The 26,301-nt window shown below is 39.5% G+C and overlaps 1 protein-coding gene across 4 annotated transcripts in view; it reads left to right on the top strand.

Moving 5' to 3' along the window:
* Positions 1–26,301, top strand: part of PRSS12 (serine protease 12) — a 40,397-nt gene that overhangs the window by 6,623 nt on the left and 7,473 nt on the right. For all 4 annotated transcript variants that reach the window (XR_004253193.1, XR_004253192.1, XM_032186098.1 and 1 more), the window contains exons 4-12: positions 171–321; positions 3,516–3,694; positions 4,340–4,481; positions 5,432–5,628; positions 8,100–8,241; positions 13,308–13,513; positions 14,214–14,292; positions 15,472–15,594; positions 22,836–23,116. Coding sequence is in view for 2 of the 4 variants with exons in the window: in XM_032186098.1 (XP_032041989.1) it covers positions 171–321; positions 3,516–3,694; positions 4,340–4,481; positions 5,432–5,628; positions 8,100–8,241; positions 13,308–13,513; positions 14,214–14,292; positions 15,472–15,594; positions 22,836–23,116 (1,500 nt within the window). In the remaining 2 variants the exon portion in view is untranslated. The remainder of the gene's footprint in view (positions 1–170; positions 322–3,515; positions 3,695–4,339; positions 4,482–5,431; positions 5,629–8,099; positions 8,242–13,307; positions 13,514–14,213; positions 14,293–15,471; positions 15,595–22,835; positions 23,117–26,301) is intronic.

A 26,301-nucleotide genomic window follows, 5' to 3' on the forward strand; every position in this document is an offset into this window, starting at 1 on the left:
GAGTGGAGCTCAGGGGAAACTTGCTATTTTCTAGCAAGTTTAATTTCAGGTTTTCCATCTAATTAGAAAAATTAAAATCTAATTCTTGAGCAGTGTCAGAGAAACCCTCTTTTCCCTTTACTATCAGGGTAACAAAATGACCTGTTCCTATAATCTGTGTTTGATCACAGCTTCTGTCTTTACTCTGATCCGGCTGGCTGGTGGGAACAACGCTTACGAAGGAAGAGTAGAAGTCTACCATGCGGGCCAGTGGGGCACTATCTGTGATGATCAGTGGGATGACGCAGATGCTGAAGTTGTCTGTCGGCAGCTTGGCCTTGGGTTTGTTTTTCTACATGTTTTCTACTCCAGCAGCAAAGCAGGGAAGGTAGTAATATACATAGCCTGGAGTTTTCCAAAGATATTCCTTTAAAATTGCACTTATTCTTCAAAGCAGGAACTACATTTATTTATAGAAAGATCAGGTACAGTGCCAATACTTTCAAGTCCCTGGAACTTTGTTTTATACGATCCAATTTCCATTGTTATGTGATAGATGCAGTTTTGTCTGTAAGACAGACGAAGGATCTTTCTCAGAATAAATTCTGACTTTTTATTGAACATGCATTACAATTTCAGAAAAGTTGCAATCAAAATCCCTAGGTGAAGACAAGGAAGTTGCTTTTACTGTTGCAATCTTTTCATCCATTTCCATTCAGCTGAAGAGTTTAACAGCCTCCTTGCTTTGGAGTGAGAGCACTGCTCCTGTCAGAAAGGATAATCTTTTTGGCCTACCCATGAGAATCTCTGAAGATTTAAGTCATGAACCTCTGAAAACTGTCAGCTTGCATGCACTGAGTAGATACCAGTCTGAAGTTTTGAAGTAGATACCAGCTGAAGTTGCAAGTGATTCTGTCTGAACTAAGCATGGTCCATAATCTAGTCATAGCAGCACAACAGGATTTTCTTGCCCCTCTTCTGAACAGCCGGGGGTGATTTTGGTACCACACAGAGGATAGCTATCCAGTGCATGAGGAAAGACGCTGAAGAGCTGGGAGGCAAAGAGAACTGCTCAATCACAGACAAAGGAGACAGGGACAACTGGGATGAAAGGCAGATGGGTTGGAGAGGGAAAGAATGAGGAGCAAGATGCAGAAATGATACTAAGATATAAAACCAAGGAGGACTAGGAGATTACATATGAGACAGCCTGGGCTGAGAACTAAACAGGTCAGTGTAGAGGAGATTGGGATAGAACTCACCTGCAAAACTCTGCTGGAGTTATGAAGAATTAAAAGAAGTGGTGGTGAAGGCAGCAAGTTTTATGGTGTTAACTGGTAGCCCACAGAGTGCACTCATTTTTTAACCTGAAACTGAGGCTGTGTACTCCTGCTGGTGCTATGCAAATTAGCTCAAAAGGCTGAGATCTGTGCTGTACTTACAAAGCTTCTAAATCTACTGGTGAGCTGTGTGGGAACCAACATGCCCCTTTGAATCCAGACTTCCATTTTTCCCTAGTTTATTTTCCTTTTAAGTCTAAGATTTATGTAGAAAAGACTAAGTTAAAAAAAAAAAAAAGGCAAAGAAAGGCATTACAGGTATTAGTAGCATGTAAAGATTGTGTAATGTCAGCTCAACCCTCTTGTGTATATGATTAATGGTAGGATCATCATCATTAGATGACCATGCATGTTGATATGTTATTTGGAATTAGAAAGGTCATTCTAAAGAAAAGGTAATGTCTCATTAAAAACCTCTGTCTCTCAAAAAAAAAAAAAAAAGATACTAGAGGTACTAGCTTCAGACTGAATTTACTAATTTGCCCTGATAAATTCCCAGAAGAAAGCAGAATGTGTTTTGCTAAAATGTTACTTGCTAAGTGCTCGAGGATATTTTTGTTTTGCTCAATTACTCCTCTGAAGCAATTGCAGATCACAGCTCATCTCCCTACTGAGTAAATAAGACTTGCTTTTTGATATTTTCTGTGCACCCCACCAGTTGAAGAAGGCATCTGGTCATCAGAGAAACAGTCTGAAAAGTCACAGCACTTTTAAGATTGAGCTTAACACTTCAGCTTAACAATTTGAAAAACAAATAGATTTTAAAAAAGACACAAATGCAAAACACAGATTATTTAATTTACCTTTCTCATATGTGCTTTTATTTACTGGGCACATATCATCTACATGATATCAACCACAACTTCCTACTTCCTTCCTTTTCATAGAACCTTTTTCTGATCTTGGTTTAACTTTTTGTAAGCCTTTTATTGTTGCTATTTTTCCCATACCCCTTTTACTGTTTATCAGTAATTTGTATGATCACAAACTGTAAATTTAGTATTGTTTTCCTATAAAAAGAGAGAACAGATTGTATAGCTTTATACAATGCAGTAGAAATGAAACCCATATCTATCTAAATCCATATACGGATCAATAAAGCATTGCCTTAAAAATGTGAACTAATGCAACTCACATTGAGAAGATCACAGCAATGGACAATTCTGACACACCTTTGCAAAAGTCTTTTAAGAGTTTGAATGACTACAGTCTGAAACAAAAAAGCCAAGATCTGTCACGTTTTCAGTATAAACAGTATACCTTTCCTGCTAGGTGTTATGTAATGATATTCATAATAAGACAGATATTGAAAACACTTGCATAAAAACAAGACTGGATATATGAATGGAGAAACCATTGAGTGGAAGGAAAACAAACCATTAAAAATCATTTAGATATGAAAGACATTTTATCTTAACAAATAGAAGTGGAAAAATCCTGATAGATCATAAAGTGTTCAACATTGCATGATTTTTGTAATGCTGAACCAATGGAATGTTTTCAGTTTATGTAGGTTTTTGTGCTCAAAATCCCCTGTGCTGACATAACACGTATAACAAGCATAAGGGTACTTACTGGTCTGTTTGCTGTTCTTATTTCTACAACTAATTTACCTTATGACATTGTCAATTCACTTATGATCTCTTTACCATGGTTTTTAAATGACTAAATGGAGAACAGTCATGTTTAGCTGCTTCAGATATGTATTTGAGATTTGTTTGATATGCTTTGAGGTTAACAGATGAAAGTTGCTGTAGGAATCTATAGGATTATTATGACTGCATATAAATATTAGATGAAAATTAAAAGTGGAAGCCTTGTACCCATCTGTAAATCTACAATATTTTTTTAGGAATGTTATTCTTAAAAATTAAGAGACAGAAAAGGAAAGTGTCATAAATATGAAACAACGGAATTTGATGTCAAAAACATGTTCAAACTATGGAAATGTCAAAACAGCATGCTTAAGTTCAGCTGTAGTTGAACTGAAGCTGAGATGGAAGCTGGGCACAGAATGACATTGCAGTAGAGGTATAAAATGGGCTGCACTGTCAGCTGGTTACCTGAGCAGCAGCTTCTCAGGCAGTCCTGTTTGCTATTTTAGAAGCTGGATATGCAAGATTTTAGCTGTTCCCACTGCATCCAAGACTCTTCAGCTTGCCTGTACTTGACTCGGTGTTTGTTCCATTTTGACAGGGGTGTTGCCAAGGCATGGAGCCAGGCTTACTTTGGAGAAGGCTCAGGCCCCGTGCTGCTGGATGAAGTGCGCTGTACAGGAAACGAGCTATCTATAGAACAGTGTCCAAAAAGCTCCTGGCAGGAACACAACTGTGGCCACAAAGAAGATGCCGGTGTCTCCTGTACGCCTCTTGCAGGTAGTTCAGTTACCAATAAACACACAAGAACAACAGTGACACATGCAAAACTGTTGTCTCTGGAGAGAGAATTTTTAAAGTCTGCAATTGCACAAACCTGCCCCAGTAATAACGTGTTGTGGCAGTGTCAAAAAGAGCTGGCTGTTGCCTGTGGAAATTTTAGAGGTACAGAAAACCATTATTCCACACAAAGCCTTGGTTCTTCTGCAGCATGCTAACTGGCATTTACTGTACAGGGCATGCCTTAACCATGTATCGCATCTATCAGTAACAGTAGAACATAAAAGCAATGGGAAAGAGCAGAATATACAAAGAAAATGATAGGGTGTCTGTACAATGACATCATGCAATTAGAACCCATTCCTGTGAACTTGGTGTGTAATAAGGGCTTGGGGGATCAAAATCTCACACTTCTTCTCTGGCTCTTAAGCAACTGCATTATGCAACACTTCCCAACAACCTGCGCACATTATGGCATTTCTTTCATCTTCTCATTAAGTGGCATTCAGTGACCAGCACTAGATTTAGTAATCGAATAATGAGATACAGTAAAATATGATGCTATTCATTTTATTTCAGAACAATAATTGGACCTAAGAAAAACTGATTCTTGTTTTTGTTTTTCCTTACTTGTTAATGACACAGATGGTGCATTAAGGCTAACAAGTGGGAAAGGCGGTCATGAGGGACGCCTGGAGGTCTATTATACTGGGCAGTGGGGCACAATCTGCGATGATGGGTGGACAGAGCTGAATACACAGGTGGTTTGCCGGCAGCTGGGATTTAAGTAAGATTACTTGGTATTAGATATCTGACTCTTTGACTTGACAATGATGATAGACATTTACATGAACCCTATATTCTTCAAGAGGCTGTTTTATTATTAGCTGAGTGCTTCCTAGAAACTACTGAGTTATGATCCATTAAAGCCTGCTTCCTTTAGTCTCCATCAAATATTTATGGCCTCAGTTTAGGTAGGACAAAAAGCTTCAGCTCAGTCTATGGTTCAGCAGTTTCTATTCACTGAGATCCTTATAATCATCTTTTTGGCTAAGTGATCCACAGAGAATAATAAATTTGTTGTGTTCTACTTTACCTAAAAAAGATCAATTCTTCAACATCTTTGCTCATGGAACAGTCTTCAAAAATCACAGAGACTTACAAGGTATAAATCCTTGTGGATCTAGCTCAAAAAAACCAACACAGTCCAGCCCTGAGACACTGTTATGTATTGAAAAATATATTTTAGAAAAATTCCCACTAGTTTCATGCATTCATTCTTAACTATTTTTCACACTGGCTGTGGTTAGAAGATACACTCTCACTAGGTAGTCATTGTTGTGCCTTCATATTATGTCAGATCACATTCAAAAAAGCCAAGACCCTGACATTAACGTGTATATATGATACTAAGAACATGCTTTAAGTCCCAAAGTCAGTGAGACAGATATGTAATTGGTTGAACAGAAGCCTTAATCAAAGGTGATACATTCTCAAGTCTGGTTCAATGTAACAGTAATGCCTTAAAAATACGCATTATCAGGAAACAAGCATATAGTGCTCTCATTGATTTTAATGCTAACTGAACCTGCTCTGTCATGGTTCATACTGTCCACTGTTACGCTTGAGAAATCCTTACTTCTTAAGAAACAATTAATTTCCTTTCTAGTGCTGAAGTATCACATGCCCTTTGATCACCGTGGACCCAAACATTACGTACATGTGTTTGTTACGCAGGTATGGAAAAAGCGTGCCTGAGAGCTACTCAGAAGGGAATTCTGCTCCCATCTGGCTGGATGATGTCAGTTGCTCAGGGAAGGAGACAAACCTCCTTCAGTGCTCAAGGAGAGAGTGGGGAGAGCATGACTGCAGCCATCAGGAGGACATCAGACTCATTTGCTACCCAGATAATGACAGCCATAAGCTCTCGCTTGGTAAGGCAGATCTTTGGTAACATCGCAATGGGAGTAATGCTGTGGGTACAGATCCAAGCAAAGCACAGTGTATTTAAAAGGGTCCCCAAAATCTTAATGTTTGGCAGAAGTACTCAATTTAAGATGAGGAAAGGGAAAAGCTCACTTTTTTCCTGAAGATCATAAGGAAACAGTAGAGAGAGATCAGCATGAATTTGTAAAGTAGCAAAGTCAGATTCCAGTGGTCCTGTTTAGATTCTCTAAATCTTTATCTTCATTGGATTTTAGAACTGTTCAGCCCTTCCCAGTGATACTCTGCATTGCACTCAGCACTCTCCAAGTTCTAAGGAACTGCCTCATATTATCAAAAGTTGGAGAGGAAACTGTACATTGAAAAATATAAATTAATAGTATATCCTCCTATGGCCTTACATACAGACAGTCTGAAAAAAAGAGCTACAGAGAAAGAAGGCAAATTCAGAGGGAGCAGGAAGAAAGGGTGAGAAGCATTATATCCTTACAGATGTAAATCAAACAAGAATTATGGGTATCAGATATGCACAATAAAAAGATGTGGAAGTGCACAATCTGCACTTCCACATGCACTTTTCTAGTCTCTCCCTCTTTCTACTTTTTTTTTCTTTACAGCCTTTTAACCTTTAAGAATCCAATGGATGTTTTATTTTGCAGTACAGTTCCATTATGTATAGATGATGTTGAATCATATTTGGTAGAAAGAATCTTCTCAGAACAAAAATAACAGGAATCCAAATCATCACTGCTGCATTTACAGATGCAAACCATCTGTGCTGCTTTGCTCAAGTTCCTATAAAGTGTAATCTTAGCTGAAGGAGGTCCGGTTCAGTTAAATGCATCCATATGGTAACATTCTCACATCCCCATTACCAGAAAGTCATATTAATTTTGTGCTCATAAATAAATACATGCTAAAACATAGGCTGATGAGTTAACAATAAAACAGATATACTGTATTGTGAATATCCCATGCCTCTAGCTGGGTACCATAATGTATACCTAAATCATACTCTTCCAGTGCAACACATCATTTCAACAACAAAATGAATATGGTCTGTCTAACATTTCCTAAAGGCTTCCTGACTGGACAGGGGACAAAGACTCTATTGTTGCTCTTTACTTTCCAGCACATGAAAAAAGCATTTTTTCTCCCTTTAAGAATGAATTCAGTGGAAAAATATGAGTAGATGATATAACTTGAGGAAATGCAGACATTAAGGGACACTAAAAATACAATATACCGTAAAACCCACAACATTTGTTTAGTATATAAGATCCTGACAATGTAACTAAACAGAAAGTTGATGAAACAAACAATTGTAACTGTCCAGGCACTATAAACTCCAGTGAGAAAAATATGCCTTAAATTACATTTGAAGCAAAAAGACTTCTTTTTTCCCTTAATTTAATCAGTGAATTAAACCAGATTAAACCAGCTCTGCACCAGATTAAGGTAATTCATGCCCTAAATTAATCTGAATTAAATTTCAAATGCAAGTATCTCAAAATAGGCTTTTATTTAAGAGCAGAATTAATTAATTTCTCATCCTTACAGTGTTAGAAGAGATTTGGAATAGATTAGAAGGATGAAGGACAACCTTACCAATTATTCAAAATAAGGAATACTAATCAGACAATAAAGATGGCATAGTAGAAGATTCACAATGTGATTCTCACTTAAACAGTATAAAGAGACCTCAAAGGAATTCATAACTGTTTCAAGGCTACTTGCATACTATAAAGGAGTCTTAATGTAAGTAAGAATCAAATATGTACTTCACTTAATGATTCAAAATTTAACTATAGGCTGAGCACTGAACAAATCATGATTAATCAAGTCTGACTAATCCATGAGTGAGATTGTGTATTACGAACATATCTGAATAAGCAATTTAAAATGCTAGAAAAATAATCACACTTTGTTAATAACACACAGTAGATCATTATGCTATCATACAAAATACGCTACAGAACAGCATGTATAATAAGTAATAACTGAATTTCAGCACAATGCTGTACTTTTTCGCTGAGATTGTGGTAAGACAAGTGGTAGCAACTGGTCTGAGAATGGATTTATGAACTAAGGTATTGTTACATTTATCCACAACGTTTTTGCAAGGAGAAGGTGTCCCATGGATGGCTACCACAACAAAAACACCTCAGGTGTCTTTGCCATTAAAGGGAAAATTGTTCTGTGCCCACTGTGGTCAAGTGCCCTATACCCTATGCACTACGAAGTTCAAAGCACAGGGAGTACAGTAGTATTTCATAATACCTTACACTTTGTACAAACTACTTCCTTTTGTCAGCTAGGGAAAAATACGTGACTATTTTATCAGCTAACATTAGGCTTGCTGAGCATAAAGATCAGTTGACCCTGTATGCTGAATGTAATTACTTAAAGTACTAGTTCTTGCTTCTGTTGTTGTGGGTTGACAGCTGTAATTTATTCCCAGGTCCTCCCATCAGGCTGATGGATGGTGAGAATAAGAAGGAAGGACGCGTAGAGATTTTTATCAATGGTTTGTGGGGCACAATTTGTGATGATGGATGGTCTGATAAGGATGCAGCTGTAGTCTGTCGACAGCTTGGGTACAAGTAAGAAAACTTGTTAAGCTGTTTCTCAAGTTATCTGTTTGCCATATCTAACAATGTTAAGTTTATGCAAACAAATATCACCAAATTACGTCTGTTGCATAATATATGTCTTCTAAAATTTATGTGTTTGGCATAATTGCTGTATCTAACAAAGTTTGTGCAACTCAGTATCACAGATTCATGTCTCATCACATAACATATACATTTTAAAAGTGGTATGTTTGGTATTCTTTTAGAAAAACATTTATACTATAAGTAGTAGTAGATTATATCTTCAAAACAACAAAACTTAACTTGCATTATCTCTGAATGAATCATCTCTTTGGTCTGCTCCATCCTCAGGCCTCTCTAGCCTTTTATGTTTCTCTCACAGATGACCAAACTCAATCACTTATCCCCACCTTCTGCTTTAAGTTTTTGCAGAGGTAGGCAGTTGGATGGATTCTCAATTTCTGTCATGTGAGAACAGGGATTTAAGATTATAGGATACAACAAGATACATGCTTCCTGAAGGGCTAAGGATAAACAAATTTTAGAAATCTAAAACTAGGTTCCAGAAACTGGGAGAGCTTGTCGGAAATACTGGATCTTGGCGACCCTGTGTCTAGACAGTCGCATTCCACAAACCTGACTGTGCTGTTAAGTACAATGATGAGCTGGAATTGCTTCTGGGCCTAGGAGCTCATGCACAGATCTTTTTGTTGAAGTTTAAATTATATTTAGTGGTGACTTGGCTGTTCCAAAGCAAGACTGGAGCTACTGCATTCATGCACCTGAACTTGGGGGTTGATGAATGTTGTTTCTTTAGTAATAAACACGATGACCCTTTCCTGGGAGAAACTCAAAAAGCACCTAACACTGAAGCTGACATTAGTTTTCCTAAGACTGATCACAGAACTAAACATTATCATTTAACTCCCTTTACAATGCTATGTTTAGTTCCCAAGTCTTTCCTGCTGAGGAATCTTTCTACTTGGCCTTGCATTACATTCCTTTGAAAAAAATTACATATTTATTATTACAAATGGGAGAAATGGCTGCCTTAAAAAGGAAGAACTGTGTAAACAAAGGGTAAAGATTGAGAACATAGACTGAATTTTTCCTGCATATATTATTCATAATGTCAGTGGTCATCTGTACATTTATTTAATGAAATCCTGCTTTGAAAAATTCTCAGCTATTTATTAGAGTTCATTTCTGAGGCTGAAACAAGAGAATCCTTGAGTCGGCAAAATCCCTAGGTTAAAAACAATACCAGTTTTAAAGATGCCTCATTAAGCTGGCTTGTCAAATTTGGGATTAACATTAGGAAAACATAAAAAAAAAAAAAAAAAAAAAAGAGCCTTACTAATTGGCTAAGAAGTCATGAAAACATAAAAATAATAGCAAACTAGTCAAAGCATATTTTTTAGCAGGATAAACACTAAGAGAACATGTACCTTTTCTCAAGTACTATCTACAGTGTGATTGTGTTTAGCATACAAAAGAGTATTTTGATAGAGTGAGCGAAGAGCTAACTAGGGTTTTAGAATCTCCTTTATTTTTGTAACAAAAAAATAGAATTCAATAAAATTGTATTCCTTTCATTTAGGATAAGGTTGTAAGATAAGGTTATAAGAACACACACTTGTGCAACCCCACAAATAAACAAATATCCTGCCATTGGTGCTCCAAAAATGATCTAATACAGAAATAGAAGTCTTCTAGGCTAATTGCTCCTCTGTATTAATCAACTAGATTTCCTCATTAGCAGCATTATTAATAATGGTAATACCACTTTGGAAGAGCTCAGCATGTTATTGTCTATGGTCTTGTGTCTGAGAAAAGCTGGAGGATAAGACCTTCTCTCCAGGGACAGATCCAAGCAAGCAAGGTTATTTCTCTGATGGTCATTCCTGCATAGACAGCTGTCTTGGCAAGCAGCAATTACATGACACACATACCTTCGATAAGGGTGGTCTAAAAACACTTGTAAGATCATGTTCTAGCATGTAAAAAACACAGGACTTTTAACGCTTTTACACTTAAAGCCTTCCCAATTTTATGAAATAATTTACTCTACTAATCTGTACTCCTTACTTTAGGACACCATGATTTTTACATTTGTTTCCTGGTAGATGTTCTTAAGCAGCTTTGTTCATTTGTTTTTCGTCGAATGGGTACGGACTATACTTCTCAGCAATTACCAGCAAACTGATAGATTACTGATGCACAGTAAGAGACAGATAGCTATCATATAAAGGTATCAACAGTCTATGCAGTACAAGTCCATGACTGAATTCATAGCAACGCATGACTGCTATCCACATATGCTAAATTTCCTCCTCTCTGTGTCTTTCACCTGTAATATTTACATATGCAACCTCATACATATCAGTATTCTTTGAGGTTTGCCTGGTTAGCCAGTGGAGGCAGCGCCTGCAAAGTCTGTACAGGCAATTATCTACTTCTCTGGGAAAGGCTAAATCTACCGCGGTGACTCACAACAAAGGACCAACTTTAGAGCAATGCCCTGACGCAGAAACTCTGTATTCTGACACAGAGATACCTAAACCAGATTAAGAATTTGCCAGGAGAGCCTGTGCTGCCCCAGTATTTTGTAAAACCATACATGGTTCAGCTGCCCTTCAGCATCAGGGAGTTGGACATACAAGAGAAGATATTAGGAGCAATAAGAGACACATTGCTTGTGACTGACAAACTGTATCATCCTAAACTCATTAGACAAAGATTGTCCTATACTGGTTCCAAAGTCAGTTAAGGCTTTGGATTATCTGGTAAATACATGGTGGCCATGGAAATTAAAAATGCCTAAGGACAGTTGACCTTGTAGTATTATCTCTGAGAGATAAGCATCATGCTTCGCTTTCCTGGCTTTTTACAATCTGTGAATTCTAAATAACATTTGCTACTTAGAAATCCTGTCCCCTTCAATACATAGTAATGAAATCCATATAGGCAAGGCTTTCTATGTGCAAGTTTGAAAAACGGAGGAAGTTTGTATGTACTGCTTTCATGTTTGATTTACAATATATTCTATGTTATGAATTAAATTATATCAATATGGACAATTAAGGGCTGGATTCTTTGAGTTTTATCTAGCAGAAATCCAGCGTTAATGAGACAAATAGTTTTGCAGAAACGTGCCACAAATCTGACTTACTTATATGGTCAAGGAAAAGCAATGTTTGTCTGATAAATAGCTTTATCCCTTTTTATGTTACTAATTCTTGCTGCTCCCACTGACTCAACACTTAGTTGTTGGATAACCCTTACTTGCTTTGTATGGCCTCAAACCATACTAACATTTTTTTTTTTTGTCTTTTTTTTGTCATTGTCGTGGTTCTGCTCGAGTGGGCAGCTGAGCTCCACCACAGCCGCTCTCTCACTCCCCCTCCTTAAAGAGGAATGGGGAGAAAATATGATGAAAAGGGCTCAAAGGTTGAGATAAGGACGAGAAGATCATGCAGTAATTATTGTAACAGGCAAAACAGACTCAGCATAAGGAGATAGTAAGATTTATTGCTTATTACTAACAAGCTAGAGAAGTGAGAAACAAAGGAAAGAAACCAAAAGCACCTTCCCCCCCATCCACCCTCTTCCATCTCCTCCCCCCGAGCGGCGCAGGGGAACGGGGAAATGGGGGTTATGGTCAGTCTACAGCACTTCTCTGCTGCTCCTTCTCAGTCACTCTCGTCCCCTGTACTGTGGGGTCCCACCCACGGGATGCAGTCCTTGATGAACTGATCTGGTGTGGGCTTCTCACAGGCAGCAGCTCTTCCAGAACTGCTCCAGATATGGGTCTGTACGACGGGGTCCATCCCTCAGGAGAAAACTGCTCCAACCTGGCTCCCCTACAGGCAGCAGCTCCTGCCAGGTCACCTGCTCCTGCGTGGGCTCCTCTCCACGGGCTACAGGCCCGGCCCGGAATCTGCTCCGGCAGGGGTCTTCCACAGGCGGCAGCCTCCGTTGGTGCAGGGCCACCTGCTCCACCGTGGTCTCCTCCATGGGCTGCAGCATGGAACCCTGCTCCACCGTGGTACTCCATGGGCTGCAGGGGGACATCCTGCTTCACCATGGTCCTCACCACAGGCCGCGGGGGACTTCTGCTCCGGCGCCTGGAGCACCTCTCCCCCTCCTTCTTCACTGACCTTGGTGCCTGCAAGGCTGTTTTGCTCAATCCTCTCACTCTCCCAGCTGCTGCATGGTGCAGCGTTTTTTTCTCTGTCTTAAATATGCTCTCACAGAGGCGCAAAACAACATCGCTTATTGGCTCAGCTCTGGAAAACAGTGGGGCCCTTAGCAAACATGGGGCAGCTTCTAGATCCTTCTCACAGAAACCACCCTATGGCCCCCTGCTACCAAAACCTTGCCATGTAAACCCACTACAGTCATCGCTAACATTTTTTTTTTTTTTACATAAGTATTGCAATTGTTACATTTCACTGCCTTTATCCAATTACATTGCAGTTTTAGAATTTAACTATGGAAGTGCACTTTAAAAATGATGTGATTTGTACTCACAATAACAAAATATGTTAATAACTATTAACAACTAATAGATCTGTAAATTGTGGCTCCTACTACACTTCAAATATACTACCTTAGTTAACTAGTCCGTCTTTCTCAGGTAACCAAGCCATTAAAAATATATTTTTAGCATTCACAGATGCTGATTTTTATATAAGGATTAAAGGGATTATGAAAAATCAGCTTTCATATATTTTGCTTTATTGTAGATATTTGTAATGCCATTACAATGTAACATACTTGGCATAGTACCTTTTAACTAGAGACATAAAAGCACTTTTAAAACAATAATGAAGTACAGCAATTTTGTTATTATTATTAATACTACTATTATTTTTCCTACTTACCAGAGTAACAGAGGCAGTAAGAGAAATTGTCATATAGTAAATCAGTGACATGATTTGGAATAAAACCTTGGTATCTTCATTTCACTACTGATACTCTATTTCATTTGTGTAGAACAATGCCTCAAAATGTTTTAAGTAATATATATATATATATATATATACACACACACATATATGTTCTGTTTCCAGAGGTCCAGCTAGAGCAAGGACAATGGCATATTTTGGGGAGGGCAAGGGCCCGATCCATGTAGATAACGTGAAATGTACTGGAAACGAGAGATCCTTGGTGGACTGCATTAAGCAGGACATTGGAACACACAACTGCCGTCACAGCGAGGATGCGGGGGTCATCTGTGACCACCTAGGCAAGAAGACCCCTGGGAACAGCAATAAAGGTGAAGTCCCTTTTTGAGTGATAAATAAACAACTTTGGATGGGGAACTGGATGGGGATCTGTTGGGATAGGAAGAGATGGAAGTAAGCAATCCAACCTTATAGAGGAAATACTTACATATAAGAATTTCTAGAAACACAATTGGAATGAAATTGTCTGCCTTCACCATTTAATTTTACTGCTGTAAAATTACTTCAGTAATTTTACTGCAGTGGCAGCACTGCAATGGAATCATTAAGATTATTCCAATCAGACAAGGCATTTGTTTGCCATAATTTGCTGCAACCATGTTTATTAAAACGTACAACGGAAATGAAAATGCAAAAGCCTAGACAGCTCCTCACAGCTTTTCAAGGTATTGCATATCTTCAGCTGAGGATTGAGACCCATGTGGTACATCAAGTTCCGCTTACACTTTCATGAGGATAATAAAGAAAGAAGCCCATAGAAAGTCCTAGGAGTAAGTCCAGATGTACACTTGAGAAGCAGAGCACAACTGTGTAAATTGCTCTTTGATCACAGTTAAAAAAAATAGCTAAAAAGAATTTCTGAGTCTGAGAGAATTCAGTGTGTATTCCCAGAGCAAAATTTGGTTGATAAAAACTGTCATGAAACACACGTAGTGTTTTTTAGTTAACTCTCATCGCAAAATTGATGCTTTTTAAAGTTTAACACTGTCTCCATCTCTGTTTCTGGTTTAGATTCTCTTGCTTCTGTTTGTGGATTGAGATTACTACACCGCCGACAAAAGCGAATAATTGGTGGGAAAAATTCTTTAAGGTAAATATTTGGTAAAGAAACATCATTTTCAATATAAAGCTTCTAAGACATCTATTTGCCATATGCTGTTTGCATAACTTATGCTTTTACTGTAGATTTTTTTTTGTTTGTCATGAGAAGCAGAAATACACTCAGCAAATTTGGTGGGAAATTAAAAAATATTCATTAGTAAAATCTTGGAGTATTAGTTGAAAATCTGTAAATACTTATGGCTGTTTAGCTACTGGATTGGGTTAAGTTTCTTATTGTCAAAATAGTAATTTCACTTATTTTCAGAGGATATCTTGATACCAGGATGTGAGCTATACTAAGAGATCTATGAATATGGTACAAGGCTCTAAATACTACCTATACTGAAGGAAGGTACGATTCACTGCCTGATTTTCCTCCACAAAACGCAGCATGCTGGTCTAGATGATCTTGGGCAGCTCCTGTACTCCCACATACCTATTCAAATTGACAGTAGTCAGAAAATATCTGTTGCTTTTTCCTGATGTTGCCGTTGCTAACAGAAGTATCCCTTTCCCTCTTTCTTCCTCTCAGATTGTGTATTTTGCTAATCTATTAAACTGGCAAAAATCAATCCATCCTGTCTTGATAGGCCTGCAATAATGCATCACAAATCTACTACCCAGAACAGAAGATTGCAGGCTGAACCAAGGTGTTAACCTATTACTTGTGTTTATACCGTTGCTTTAGACCTCCTGATCTGTAAGCTTCCTTTTTTAAACAGCTCAGGATCAACAAGGCAGATAGCAACTCAGACAGGAAAGCAGTCTGGGATACATTTGTCAAGAATTTCCCTTCTTTTCCTTCACCAGTTGACAGGAATTTTCTGGTTTGTTGACTTGGATGGTATTGGGCAAGGAACCCATAGAATTTATTTCTGGTATAATGAATGCAATCTGAGAAGGGAAAATTAAAATTATTCACAGTGGGAGGAAGTGCTCAGAGTGCTGGGTGTCCAAACAATCCATTAACAAATCTCAACCATTGTTAAATGGAATTGTGGATGCTGCAGGAATATAGAGGTATTCTCAACTGCTACTCGATACGTACCATGATTTGTAAGTTCTGTCAGTCAAAGAAGCTTACATGGGATTTACATTCAAGGTAACTGACGAGCTACCTTACTTTTCCATTTTTGTACCCTGAAAGCAATGTCTGTGCTCTCTGCAGGGGTGGCTGGCCATGGCAGGTTGCCCTCCGACTGAAATCTTCTCATGGTGATGGAAGACTCTTGTGTGGTGCTACTCTCATTAGCAGCTGCTGGGTCCTCACTGCTGCACACTGCTTTAAAAGGTAGGTCTGTCTCCCTTTAACAATGCAGTGCATTTTCAAACTACATCACATTTCTGGGTGTAGGCAAAAACATTCTGGTTCAAGCCTATTGAAAACTGTTCAAAAGAGTTCAACTTTGATTTAAAAAAAAAAACACAAAAAAAAACAACAACTGGCATCCTTTGCCCCCAGATAAAAACAAACAATAAAAGAATTCATTGAAATATTCCAGGTGTATCCACGAGATCTATATTCAAAACTTCAGCATTTCCATGCAAAAGCATAGGCAAAACTTCTGATATTTTAACAGATCTTTCTATTTCAACAAAACTGCAGCTTATGTCTTTTAGCTTATAGCAAAGACAACTGAGCAAACATCAAACACAGGAACTGTTTTTATTTGTTTGTTTTGTAAATGCTTGATGTTCTTATACTGACTAGCTGTACTTGTCCCCCAAAACTCTTTGTAAGGTATAGCATTATTATGTATTTTGCAGAGTCTAATAGGAAAGTAAATCTGTAAACTGGACACTAGTGAGACTGAACAAGTTCTGCTCATTCTTCACAAATAGACTGGAGCAACTACCTTACTCTGTTATTGCACAGCACAAACAGAATTGTGTCTTTTGCAGCTATCTAAATAAAGATTGCATCTCCTTTAATAGAACTTGGTCAAAGAAATAGTTGCCTAAGATGCAATGCTAGGATATTTTCCGATACTTGTATCTAGCAAACTATGCCCAATTCAGCTCCTTTCCACGTAGACTGCAACATACACTCTGTTATAAATCACATCTGGTCTACTTGGTCCAACTTTTTCTGCAGTTCTCAATATCAAACTATTATCTAGCTTTTCTAAATGTCTTTTCACATTTTTGCAGAAATGTTTTGTTACTAATGATTCTCATATTAGGTTTTTATTATATGAACTTTTCAGTATTTTTGACATCAGAAATTCATTGCCATGAAGTTACTGTAGTAAAAAAACCCACCAACTTGCAAAGTAAGGAAGTTGGTGTAATATTTTAAGCTTTCAACAGCAATTATTTCACTGGAACTCCTACAGAAGATTGCAGTACAGACTGGAATAAAAGTGTAGAAGAACTGCATTGCAGTTCTGAGGAAATTTGCTAAAATTGGCCTGAGTGGGCTGCAAATGTTTAACCTTTGGACTTTTGAGCCTTTCCTTTTGTACACTAGTAAGTAAAAAAGAAGAGTCAGGCATATTTTTACTCAAGTGAATAGGAATCATTACCTTTGCTTAGTGCCAGATGTACTTCTTTTTGTTCTTATGGTTCATGAAAATCATGAAAGATTTTTCTTAGTAATATTTCAAGTTGATATGGTCAAACTCAATGAAATTACTGCTTACCTCCACTGGTATTCCAGTTGTTTCTGTGGACCTATGAAAGCACTTCAGCTGCTGTCATCAAAATTCATATAAAATGGCTTCATATTCCCATTCATCATCTCTATAGTGATTACTAAGGATGCACCTTAAACTCTTGAGAAAGCCTTTGATTAGAGGCTTGAAAACACACCAGTCCTTTCTGTTGTTTTACCTTCAAGCACAGGCAAGAAAGGAAGGTCACAGGAAGGCAGTTACTGTTTCTGTGTACAAATCAAGGTCGTAGCTACCCAGCCGTCCTCTTTATTAGAATGCTTTTACACATTTGATGATACAAGTTAGTTACTGCGGTGCCTGGAACTGTGTCCTTGCAGTTCCCACTCCCCAGAGAACACATTACCTGCTCTTTGCTATGGCTTGCTTATTTCACTGGGGCTCCAAATCCTAAGGATGTGCTGCCAAAAGCATGCTCATTTTGGATCCTTTCCTGAACACCAACATAAGGGGAAGATGAGTGGCTGTTCATTGAGCTACTCAAGGGTCTGTAGCAGGCTCTCTTAGAACTGTTCATTACATGCTTACAAATTGTTTTACTCCAGATGTTGCATTTAAAATAGCACAACCTTAAATCTAAGCATGCAGCTCTGGCAGATGATGGATGCACTACTGTTTAGTGTAAAAGAGAGAAGACCCCTTTGGTTCTGAGCTGGCACTGGACAGACAGGACAGAACTTCCTAATGCTCTCAGAGTGATTTTCTTCAGGACTAGGATAGGTTTTAAAGTACTAACTATAGATCAAATGCCATCTTCACATATTTGCCACAAACAGACAAGAGAAAGTCTAGTATACCATTTCCTGTATCCTGGAAATCGGAGTACTGCTTAAACAACAAAATTGACCTAGACTGTATTATAGATAAAAAATTAAATACTTAATTTTTTTTTTTTGCATGATGGTAGAAATTGTTTGCCAGCAGTAAAGTAGCATTACTAGTTTCTGTGATTTCATATATACAATTGAGATAGAAGGCTGTTTGAAGCTATTTTTCCTTTTACAACCCACCCATCTTATTAGCAAGATTTGTCCTGAGTGGTTCTGACAGCTACAGGGAATTTTCAGACCTATACATGAAAAAATACTAACTTTGGATAATTAGAAATATGAGGCATGAAATAAAAAAGAAATTAGAATGACCATGTCATTTTTAGAATAGCACTTACATGTGATCTGCTGCACAGAGCCAGAAGCGTATCTATAAATTATACGACAGCATTTTCAGTGACCTTTTGGAAATGTTTTTGGCAGATTATGTCAGGCAAAATATATTCAATGCTAATGGCCTGGTACATTTGTATTCTAATATAGTAACACTCAGATGTGTACCAAAAAACAGTAAAATATTACTTTCAAGTATTCAAAGATAGTATCTAGCAGCTCATTCTGGGGTACAGAGTCTTACTTACAATAGCTTTTAATGGCAACTAACATTGTTATAAACAATGACTAGCAAATATTATCAAACCATTTAGTACTGTTAATTGGCAAAGAAACCCATAATTTTACTTATTTTATTGGGCTTAGTTCTATCATTTAGATGCTTAAATGGAATGTCATCACACAGTTATGAAATTTTAGTGGAAAAATATAACTGAAGGAGATGTCAATAACAAACCCATAACTCTTCCACCTCCTATACTAAGTGGGGGTTTTACATTTAAGTTAGAATATTTGAAGGGAAAATAATACAAAGCCATTTTACTGCAACAGTAAGGGAAGTATTTCTGTGCCAGCTTCCTTTTTGTAATTTACTCTAGGGAAATAGATCCTACAAAGTTGGCTAACGCACCAGCTGAGGGTGTTTGTAATCTCACCCTGTGCAAGGAGTGACACTCAGTCGACTGCATAATCCACCCCAGTGCTATTACACACTTAGATGCCGTTCATCACTTCCGTTCTGCAAACAGATTTCGTAACAGTGAACGAAGACTGCTTAATCACAGAATCACAGAATTGTAGGGGTTGGAAGGGACCTCAAAAGATCATCGGGTCCAACCCCCCTGCCAACGCAGGTTCCTTACAGCAGGCTGCCCAGGTAGGCGTCCAGACAGGCCTCGAATATCTCCAGAGAAGGAGACTCCACAACCTCCCTGGGCAGCCTGTCCCAGTGCTCTGTCACCCTCACCGTGAAGAAGTTCTTTCGCATGTTGGTGCAGAACTTCCTGTGCTCTATCTTGTGGCCATTACCACTTGTCCTGTCCTCGCAAGCCACTGAAAAGAGGTTGGCCAAATTCGCCTGTCTCCCACACCTCAGGTATTTATACACATAGATGAGATCCCCTCTCAGTCTTCTCTTCTCCAGGCTGAACAGAGCCAGGTCTTTCAGCCTTTCCTCATAGGGAAGATGCCCTCCATGACAGTGTTCCAGTCGTGCAAGCTGTCCCACATTTCTGTGATTGCAACGAGATTGTGGCCCTGCAACTGAACACAGATCTTGAGCTCATCCTGTTTATTTCCCATGCTCCGCACATTGGTATACAGGCACATTAGGGAAGCAGCAGGCACAGTTACCTCTGGAGGGATGCAAGAAGATTCCGGACGGGGTACCAGGATCATTACTTTCTCTGAGGAGCCCTCGGACGATCCTATGGGTCAACTCAGAGGTTTTTCCGTACTATCTTCAACAGTGACAGCAGTGACAACTTACCCCAGCCCTTCTCTGTCACTTTTAGCTCCCCTCCCTTCCCCCGTCAAACCTAATTTAAAGCCCTGGTAATCAGCCCAGAGAGCTTGCTCCCCAATACACTGTGCACCCTGAGCATTCAGCTTCCTGTCTCACACTGCCCTCATCCACTTTGGAGGGGGGCACAGAGCTGTGCTGTCAATTCTGCAGGTGAGTGCTTTATTCCCCTGCTACCCAAGTTTCACAGAGGACCAATGCATTCATCAGCTTACATAAGAAAATGAACTACTGGTGTCTGTCAGTTCAGTTTTCACAGTGTATTCAAACTGCCTTGTACATGTATATCATAGTGATATGTCTTCGGTCAAAGAAGTGAGCACATTACAGGAACTGCCATGAAAAAAAGATGGCCAAAGCAACCAATACAGAGTCCAAAGCATAACTAGAGAAATAGTATTTCCCCCCTAATTTTTACTTTTCTATATGAAAGTTTCTAACTTGGAATGCTAAAGCATTACTGAAAAGTATTTCTCATGGGCCAGGAAAACTTGCTTTTCAAGTGTATTCATATGTAAACATGTTAAATAAAACTTTGAATAATAGTTTCTCAAAATTTCCAGAAGTAACAATGAGCAAATATAGAGAACCTATTCAGTACAAACTGACACAGCAATATCCAAGGCATTTTACTGTAAAGACGCACAAGTTACAAAAAATCCACTTTCACAGAAATAACACTAGAAAAAAAGCTGTGTGAAGTAATGCCTATACTACATAATATTTTAACTTAATGAAAATGCACAGCTTTCTCCTTTATAAAGGAAAGCCACATAGTTGGCAAAAGGAAAAGAGAACATGATGAAACTCACCCAAGGTTACAGAATAGATCACAGCACTGCTATTAAAAAAAAAAAAAAAAAAAGTGTTTTCAATCCAGTGCCAGATTATACTTTTCCTGGCTCCCACATAATAGCTAAGAGTAATGATACTGTAAGGGTAGACTGAGAAGAGCATACTGTCTCAGCAAAGTACAATGTGATTAGCCTTTTCTGGTGTAATAGATGTGGTAACAGGGACCCAACAGGGGATTCACCAGTTTCAGAGCAGAAATTCCTGGCAGGTGGCAGATGGCAAGGATTTTGACAGATTATCTGTAGGGATGCAGAATTTAGGATTTCACTGACGTCATACTTCAGATGGACAAATATGACCATACATATGACTCCAGAAACTAGTTAAGACCTATCAATCTTTATTACTCTGAAAAAAATCCTTAAGAGCAGAAAAAAGTAAAAACAATGTATTGGGTGCTAATTCTGCTCCCATGGAATTGCACCATGTATTCTATCAGGAAAAGAACTAACTGTGAGGTCTTAGTGAGCTTTTAAAATGAAAAAATAACCAACCAACCAACCAAAAAAACAAGAGACAGACTAATCTAGAAATGAGAAAGTGAGATCTAATGCATGAGAGTGAGATACATTCAAGTGTTTTTTGTTTGATTTTGGTTAAAGAAGCTTACAAAAAAATACTTCTAGAAATTTCAAGGAGCTGGAGTCAGAATCCAAGCTTTTGCCTTTTCTAATGTCTTATTCATGCTCTGATTTCTTAATGGAAATACCTACTGAAAACTGAAGGAGTGATAAATTATAAAATGGTAGGACTTTTGTGGTCAAAATAGAAAGATTATTAGCAGTGTGATACATACAGAGCTTTTGTTCTTATATATCTTTATAGTAAACTTACTGAAACACAAATCATTTGACGTATTTTTTTTCAGGTAGGAAATAAACAATGTGGTTGGTTGAATACACAACTCATTTTTTTCTCATTCTCCCTCTGAGACTAAAATCAACATGGATACTTGTTCAACACTTCTGTAAACATTAAAAATTCTGCATCAGTCACAACTCTTCACTTCCAGCTGCTATACAGTTTTGATTTCCAACCAGAAAATTCAGTATATCTAAAGAGTGAGTGCTTCACACATACTACAAAGGATGACTTGGCAAGTTTTTTTGTGGCAGACAAGTGACTCAATTTTTCCTACACAAGTCATCTTCAGATGAATAAATGTTTGGTCGTTGCCTGCAGCCTTCTTTTCTTACAAGCCTAGAAGTGAAATTATGCTCATACAAGACCTGAGGGAGACATGCAGAATTGAAAAGAAAGCTCTGCAGGTAGCCATGGATGCAACTTGCAATTAGAAGAAATATTCCATGGTATGTTGTTCAGAAGCACTCTAATGTTCCTGCTTTGCCCACTATTCCTCAAGCAAGTTTTAGTACGCTATGGAGATCAACAGATTGCCAGAAGGTATTAAAAAAAGTGCAGTTTAGGAGGTGACTGAACATTGTGGGCTACTTCCTGCACATGTACTACAAATTTCCCATTGAAGGCTATATGGGAATGGGAGAAGTCAAAGCAAAAATATTTGGGCAAGCTTAGTCAGATTTTAAAATAAATAAATACACTAAACACTACTCCCTTGTTTGCATTTTCCTGAGAAGATCTGTGTGCCCTGTAATTCAAAATCTCCAAAGGCATGCATAAAAAAATGTTATTTCAGCCACAGTAATCACCGCTAAAGTATTTACCATTTAGTCTTAAATGCTGAATAGATTGGGGTCATAATAACAAATCTGACTTAAAGGCTTTCTGTCACTTTGAGAATAGGTGTTCATAATTCACACAGACTTCATTTTCCTTAACATACCTTTAGTTAACCAAAGATGTTTTTATCAGGTTATCTGTCTCTAGAATTAAAAGAGCATTTTCCTTCCTCAAGATTTTTCACAGCCAACCTACAAAGCTAGCTTGAATACTGTTTTCATTTCAGTAATTATTTAGGGCATTACAATGATGTTAAGTACTCAACTTTTTGTTAGAATCACTGGCAGTTTGTGTTACCCTTACTAAATACATTTATAACACACACTTTGGTTGCACCTTTGAAGTTAAGTGCCAGTCAAAGCGAATGGCTGTAAGAAACTGCGCATATGTAAACATACAGAAAGGAACATCAGCTAATCTGGAATGCCAGGAAAAGTTAGAAGGTACTCTTTAGGAGACACTTGAACTTCAAGTAATATAGTATAGTAAGTAATACTTAACAGTATTGCTTGTAAGAAAAAACACAACAATGTTGGTATTGCTATATGTGAGGAATAAAGACACTGATCAAATCTGACTTTGCATGAGCAAGCCCTGTTTGCTTTAATCTCAATCTCAGGTATGGCAATAACACTCGGAACTACGCCGTGCGAGTGGGAGATTATCATACGCTGGTACCAGAAGAGTACGAGGAAGAAATCGGAGTCCAACAGATTGTGATACATAAAGAGTACAGGCCTGACAGCAGCGACTATGACATTGCACTGGTGAGGCTACAGGGCCCGGAGGAACAGTGTGCCAGATTCAGTACCCATGTCTTACCTGCCTGCCTGCCCTTATGGAGAGAGAGACCACAGAAAACTGCTCCTAGATGTTACATCACAGGATGGGGTGACACAGGTAAAAGTGTTTTAATGATTTCCACCCTCTGATCTTGCTACCTGAGGCTGCTAACTGAAAAAAAGGAAATTGAACACTTGAAGTGAGGAAATGCAAAAAGTAACAATTTTACTCTTTTTATATACAGAAATATTTTCTCTCCTGGTCCTGAAACAGGAAGGACAACGCTTTGTTTAGTGAATTTAGTTTGTGCTTGAGAAGTGGTGATTAACCATGTCATACAAACCAGTTGGTATAATGGCCTCATTAAGATCGACAAGCATGAAGGAAAGGCTTATTTGCTGCCTGGCACACCCTGAATAACAGCATATCACCTCCCCCTTCCCCAAACGTAACTAGCAGCTCTAATATATTTAGGGTTTTTAGGTGAGTACAAGAGATACTTGAGAAAGGCTATCTAAATTACTCTGCTTCGATGGAGGCATGGATAGAAAATAAATACATAGTAGAATTTCAAGTAACATTTTTAGCCTCTCTTGTTACCATTGACATTTTTAATCAGGAGCTGGATTTATATGAGAAAAGATCTTGCCAAATCTTGAGAGCCTCAATACAACCTGCAATCCAGGTTTCTGGAATAAACTAGCTAGTCATTTTTTAGGTCAATACAGGACTATTATTCTTCAAGGGTCTTTCTCCTTAAAATATTTTACAAGTTAATAAACACACTTCACTGTCATGTTTTTGTGAGGTTGAATACGGTGCAAGAGAGCAACCACACTTGCTGCTTTGTTCCACTGATTCACTTGAACTGGCAGAGGCAAGGCCAAGTATCAGTTCTTCCTCTTTCTATGCATCAAACTGTATGGACAGCTGTCTAGGTCAGTGTACCACAAGGAGATAAACTTGTAGGTCTGTTTTTTTTTTTTTTTTTTCTTTCCTTTTTTGTTTTTCTTTTCTAAGAATCACAGAATCACAGAATCACAGAATTTCTAGGTTGGAAGAGACCTCAAGATCGTCGAGTCCAACCTCTACCTAACGCTAACAATCCCCACTAAACCATATCCCTAAGCTCTACATCTAAACGTCTTTTAAAGACTTCCAGGGATGGTGACTCCACCACTTCCCTGGGCAGCCTGTTCCAGTGTCCAACAACCCTTTCAGTAAAGAAGTTCTTCCTAACATCCAACCTAAAACTCCCCTGGCGCAACTTTAGCCCATTCCCCCTCGTCCTGTCACCAGGCACATGGGAGAACAGGCCAACCCCCACCATGCTACAGCCTCCTTTAAGGTATCTGTAGAGAGCGATAAGGTCGCCCCTGAGCCTCCTTTTCTCCAGGCTGAACAAGCCCAGTTCCCTCAGCCGCTCCTCATAGGACTTGTTCTCCAGGCCCCTCACCAGCTTCATCGCCCTTCTCTGGACCCGCTCAAGCACCTCCATGTCCTTCTTGTAGCGAGGGGCCCAAAACTGAACACAGTACTCGAGGTGCGGCCTCACCAGAGCTGAGTACAGGGGGACGATCACCTCCCTAGCCCTGCTGGTCACACTGTTTCTTATGCAAGCCAGGATGCCATTGGCTTTCTTGGCCACCTGAGCACACTGCTGGCTCATATTCAGCTGACTATCCACCATCACTCCCAGGTCCTTCTCTGCCTGGCAGCTCTCCAACCACTCATCTCCCAGCCTGTAGCTCTGCTTGGGGTTATTGCATCCCAGGTGGAGGACCCGGCACTTGGCCTTGTTGAACTTCATGCAGTTGACCTCAGCCCATCGGTGCAGCCTATCCAGATCCTCCTGCAGAGCCTTCCTACCCTCAAGCAGATCGACACACGCACCTAGCTTGGTGTCATCTGCAATCTTACTGAGGGTGCACTCGATGCCCTCGTCCAGATCCTTGATGAAGATATTAAAGAGGACCGGCCCCAGCACTGAGCCCTGGGGGACGCCACTAGTGACTGGCCTCCAACTGGATTTGACTCCATTCACCACGACTCTTTGGGCCCGGCTATCCAGCCAGTTTCTAACCCAACGAAGCGTGCGCCAGTCCAAGCCAAGAGCAGCCAGTTTCTTGAGGAGAATGCTGTGGGAAACGGTGTCAAAAGCCTTGCTGAAGTCAAGGTAGACCACATCCACAGCCTTTCCCTCGTCCACCCAGCGCGTCACTTTGTCATAGAAGAAGATCAGGTTCGTCAAGCAGGACCTGCCTTTCATAAACCCATGCTGACTGGGCCTGATCACCTGCTTGCCCTGCAAGTGCCGCATGATGACTCTCAGGAGGATCTGCTCCATGAGCTTTCCTGGCACTGAGGTCAAACTGACAGGCCTGTAGTTTCCCGGGTCTGCCCTCCGGCCCTTCTTGTAGATGGGCGTCAGGTTTGCTAGCCGCCAGTCAACTGGGACCTCCCCCAATAGCCAGGACTGCTGATAAATGATGGTAAGCGGCTTGGCCAGCTCCTCTGCCAGTTCACTCACTACCCTTGGGTGGATCCCATCTGGCCCCATCGACTTGTGCACATCCAAATGCTGTAGCAGGTCACCAACCAGTTCTTCATGGATAGTGAGGGCCACATCCTGCTCCCCATCCCCTTCCACCAGCTCAGGGTACTGGGTATCCAGAGAACAACTGGTATTGCTGCTAAAGACTGAGGCGAAGAAGGCATTGAGCACCTCCGCCTTTTCCTCATCTCTTGTAACTAAGTTTCCCCCCGCATCCAGTAAAGGATGGAGATTCTCCTTAGTCCTCCTTTTTGTGTTGATGTATTTATAAAAACATTTTTTGTTATCTTTAACGGCAGTAGCCAGATTGAGCTCCAGATGAGCTTTGGCCTTCCTAATTTTGTCCCTGCACAGCCTTGCTACATCCTTAAAGTCCTCCCTAGTGGCCTGCCCACTTTTCCAAAGATTATAAACCCTCTTTTTTCTCCTAAGCTCAAGCCACAATTCTCTGTTGAGCCAGGCTGGTCTTCTTCCCCGCTGGCTCGTCTTTGGGCACGTGGGGACAGACCGCTCCTGCGCCATTAAGATTTCCCTCTTGAAGAGCGCCCAGCCTTCCTGGACTCCTCTGCCCTTCAGAACCGCCTCCCAAGGGACTCTACCAACTACTGTCCTGAGCAGCTCAAAGTCAGCCCTCCGAAAGTCCAATACAGCGGTTTTACTGGTCCCCTTCCTGGCCTCACCAAGAATAGTGAACTCCACCATTTCTTGGTCACTCTGCCCAAGACAGCTCCCGACAATCACATCCTCC

Source organism: Aythya fuligula, chromosome 4 (genome assembly GCF_009819795.1).
Source record: "Aythya fuligula isolate bAytFul2 chromosome 4, bAytFul2.pri, whole genome shotgun sequence".
Classification (NCBI taxonomy): Eukaryota; Metazoa; Chordata; class Aves; order Anseriformes; family Anatidae; genus Aythya; species Aythya fuligula.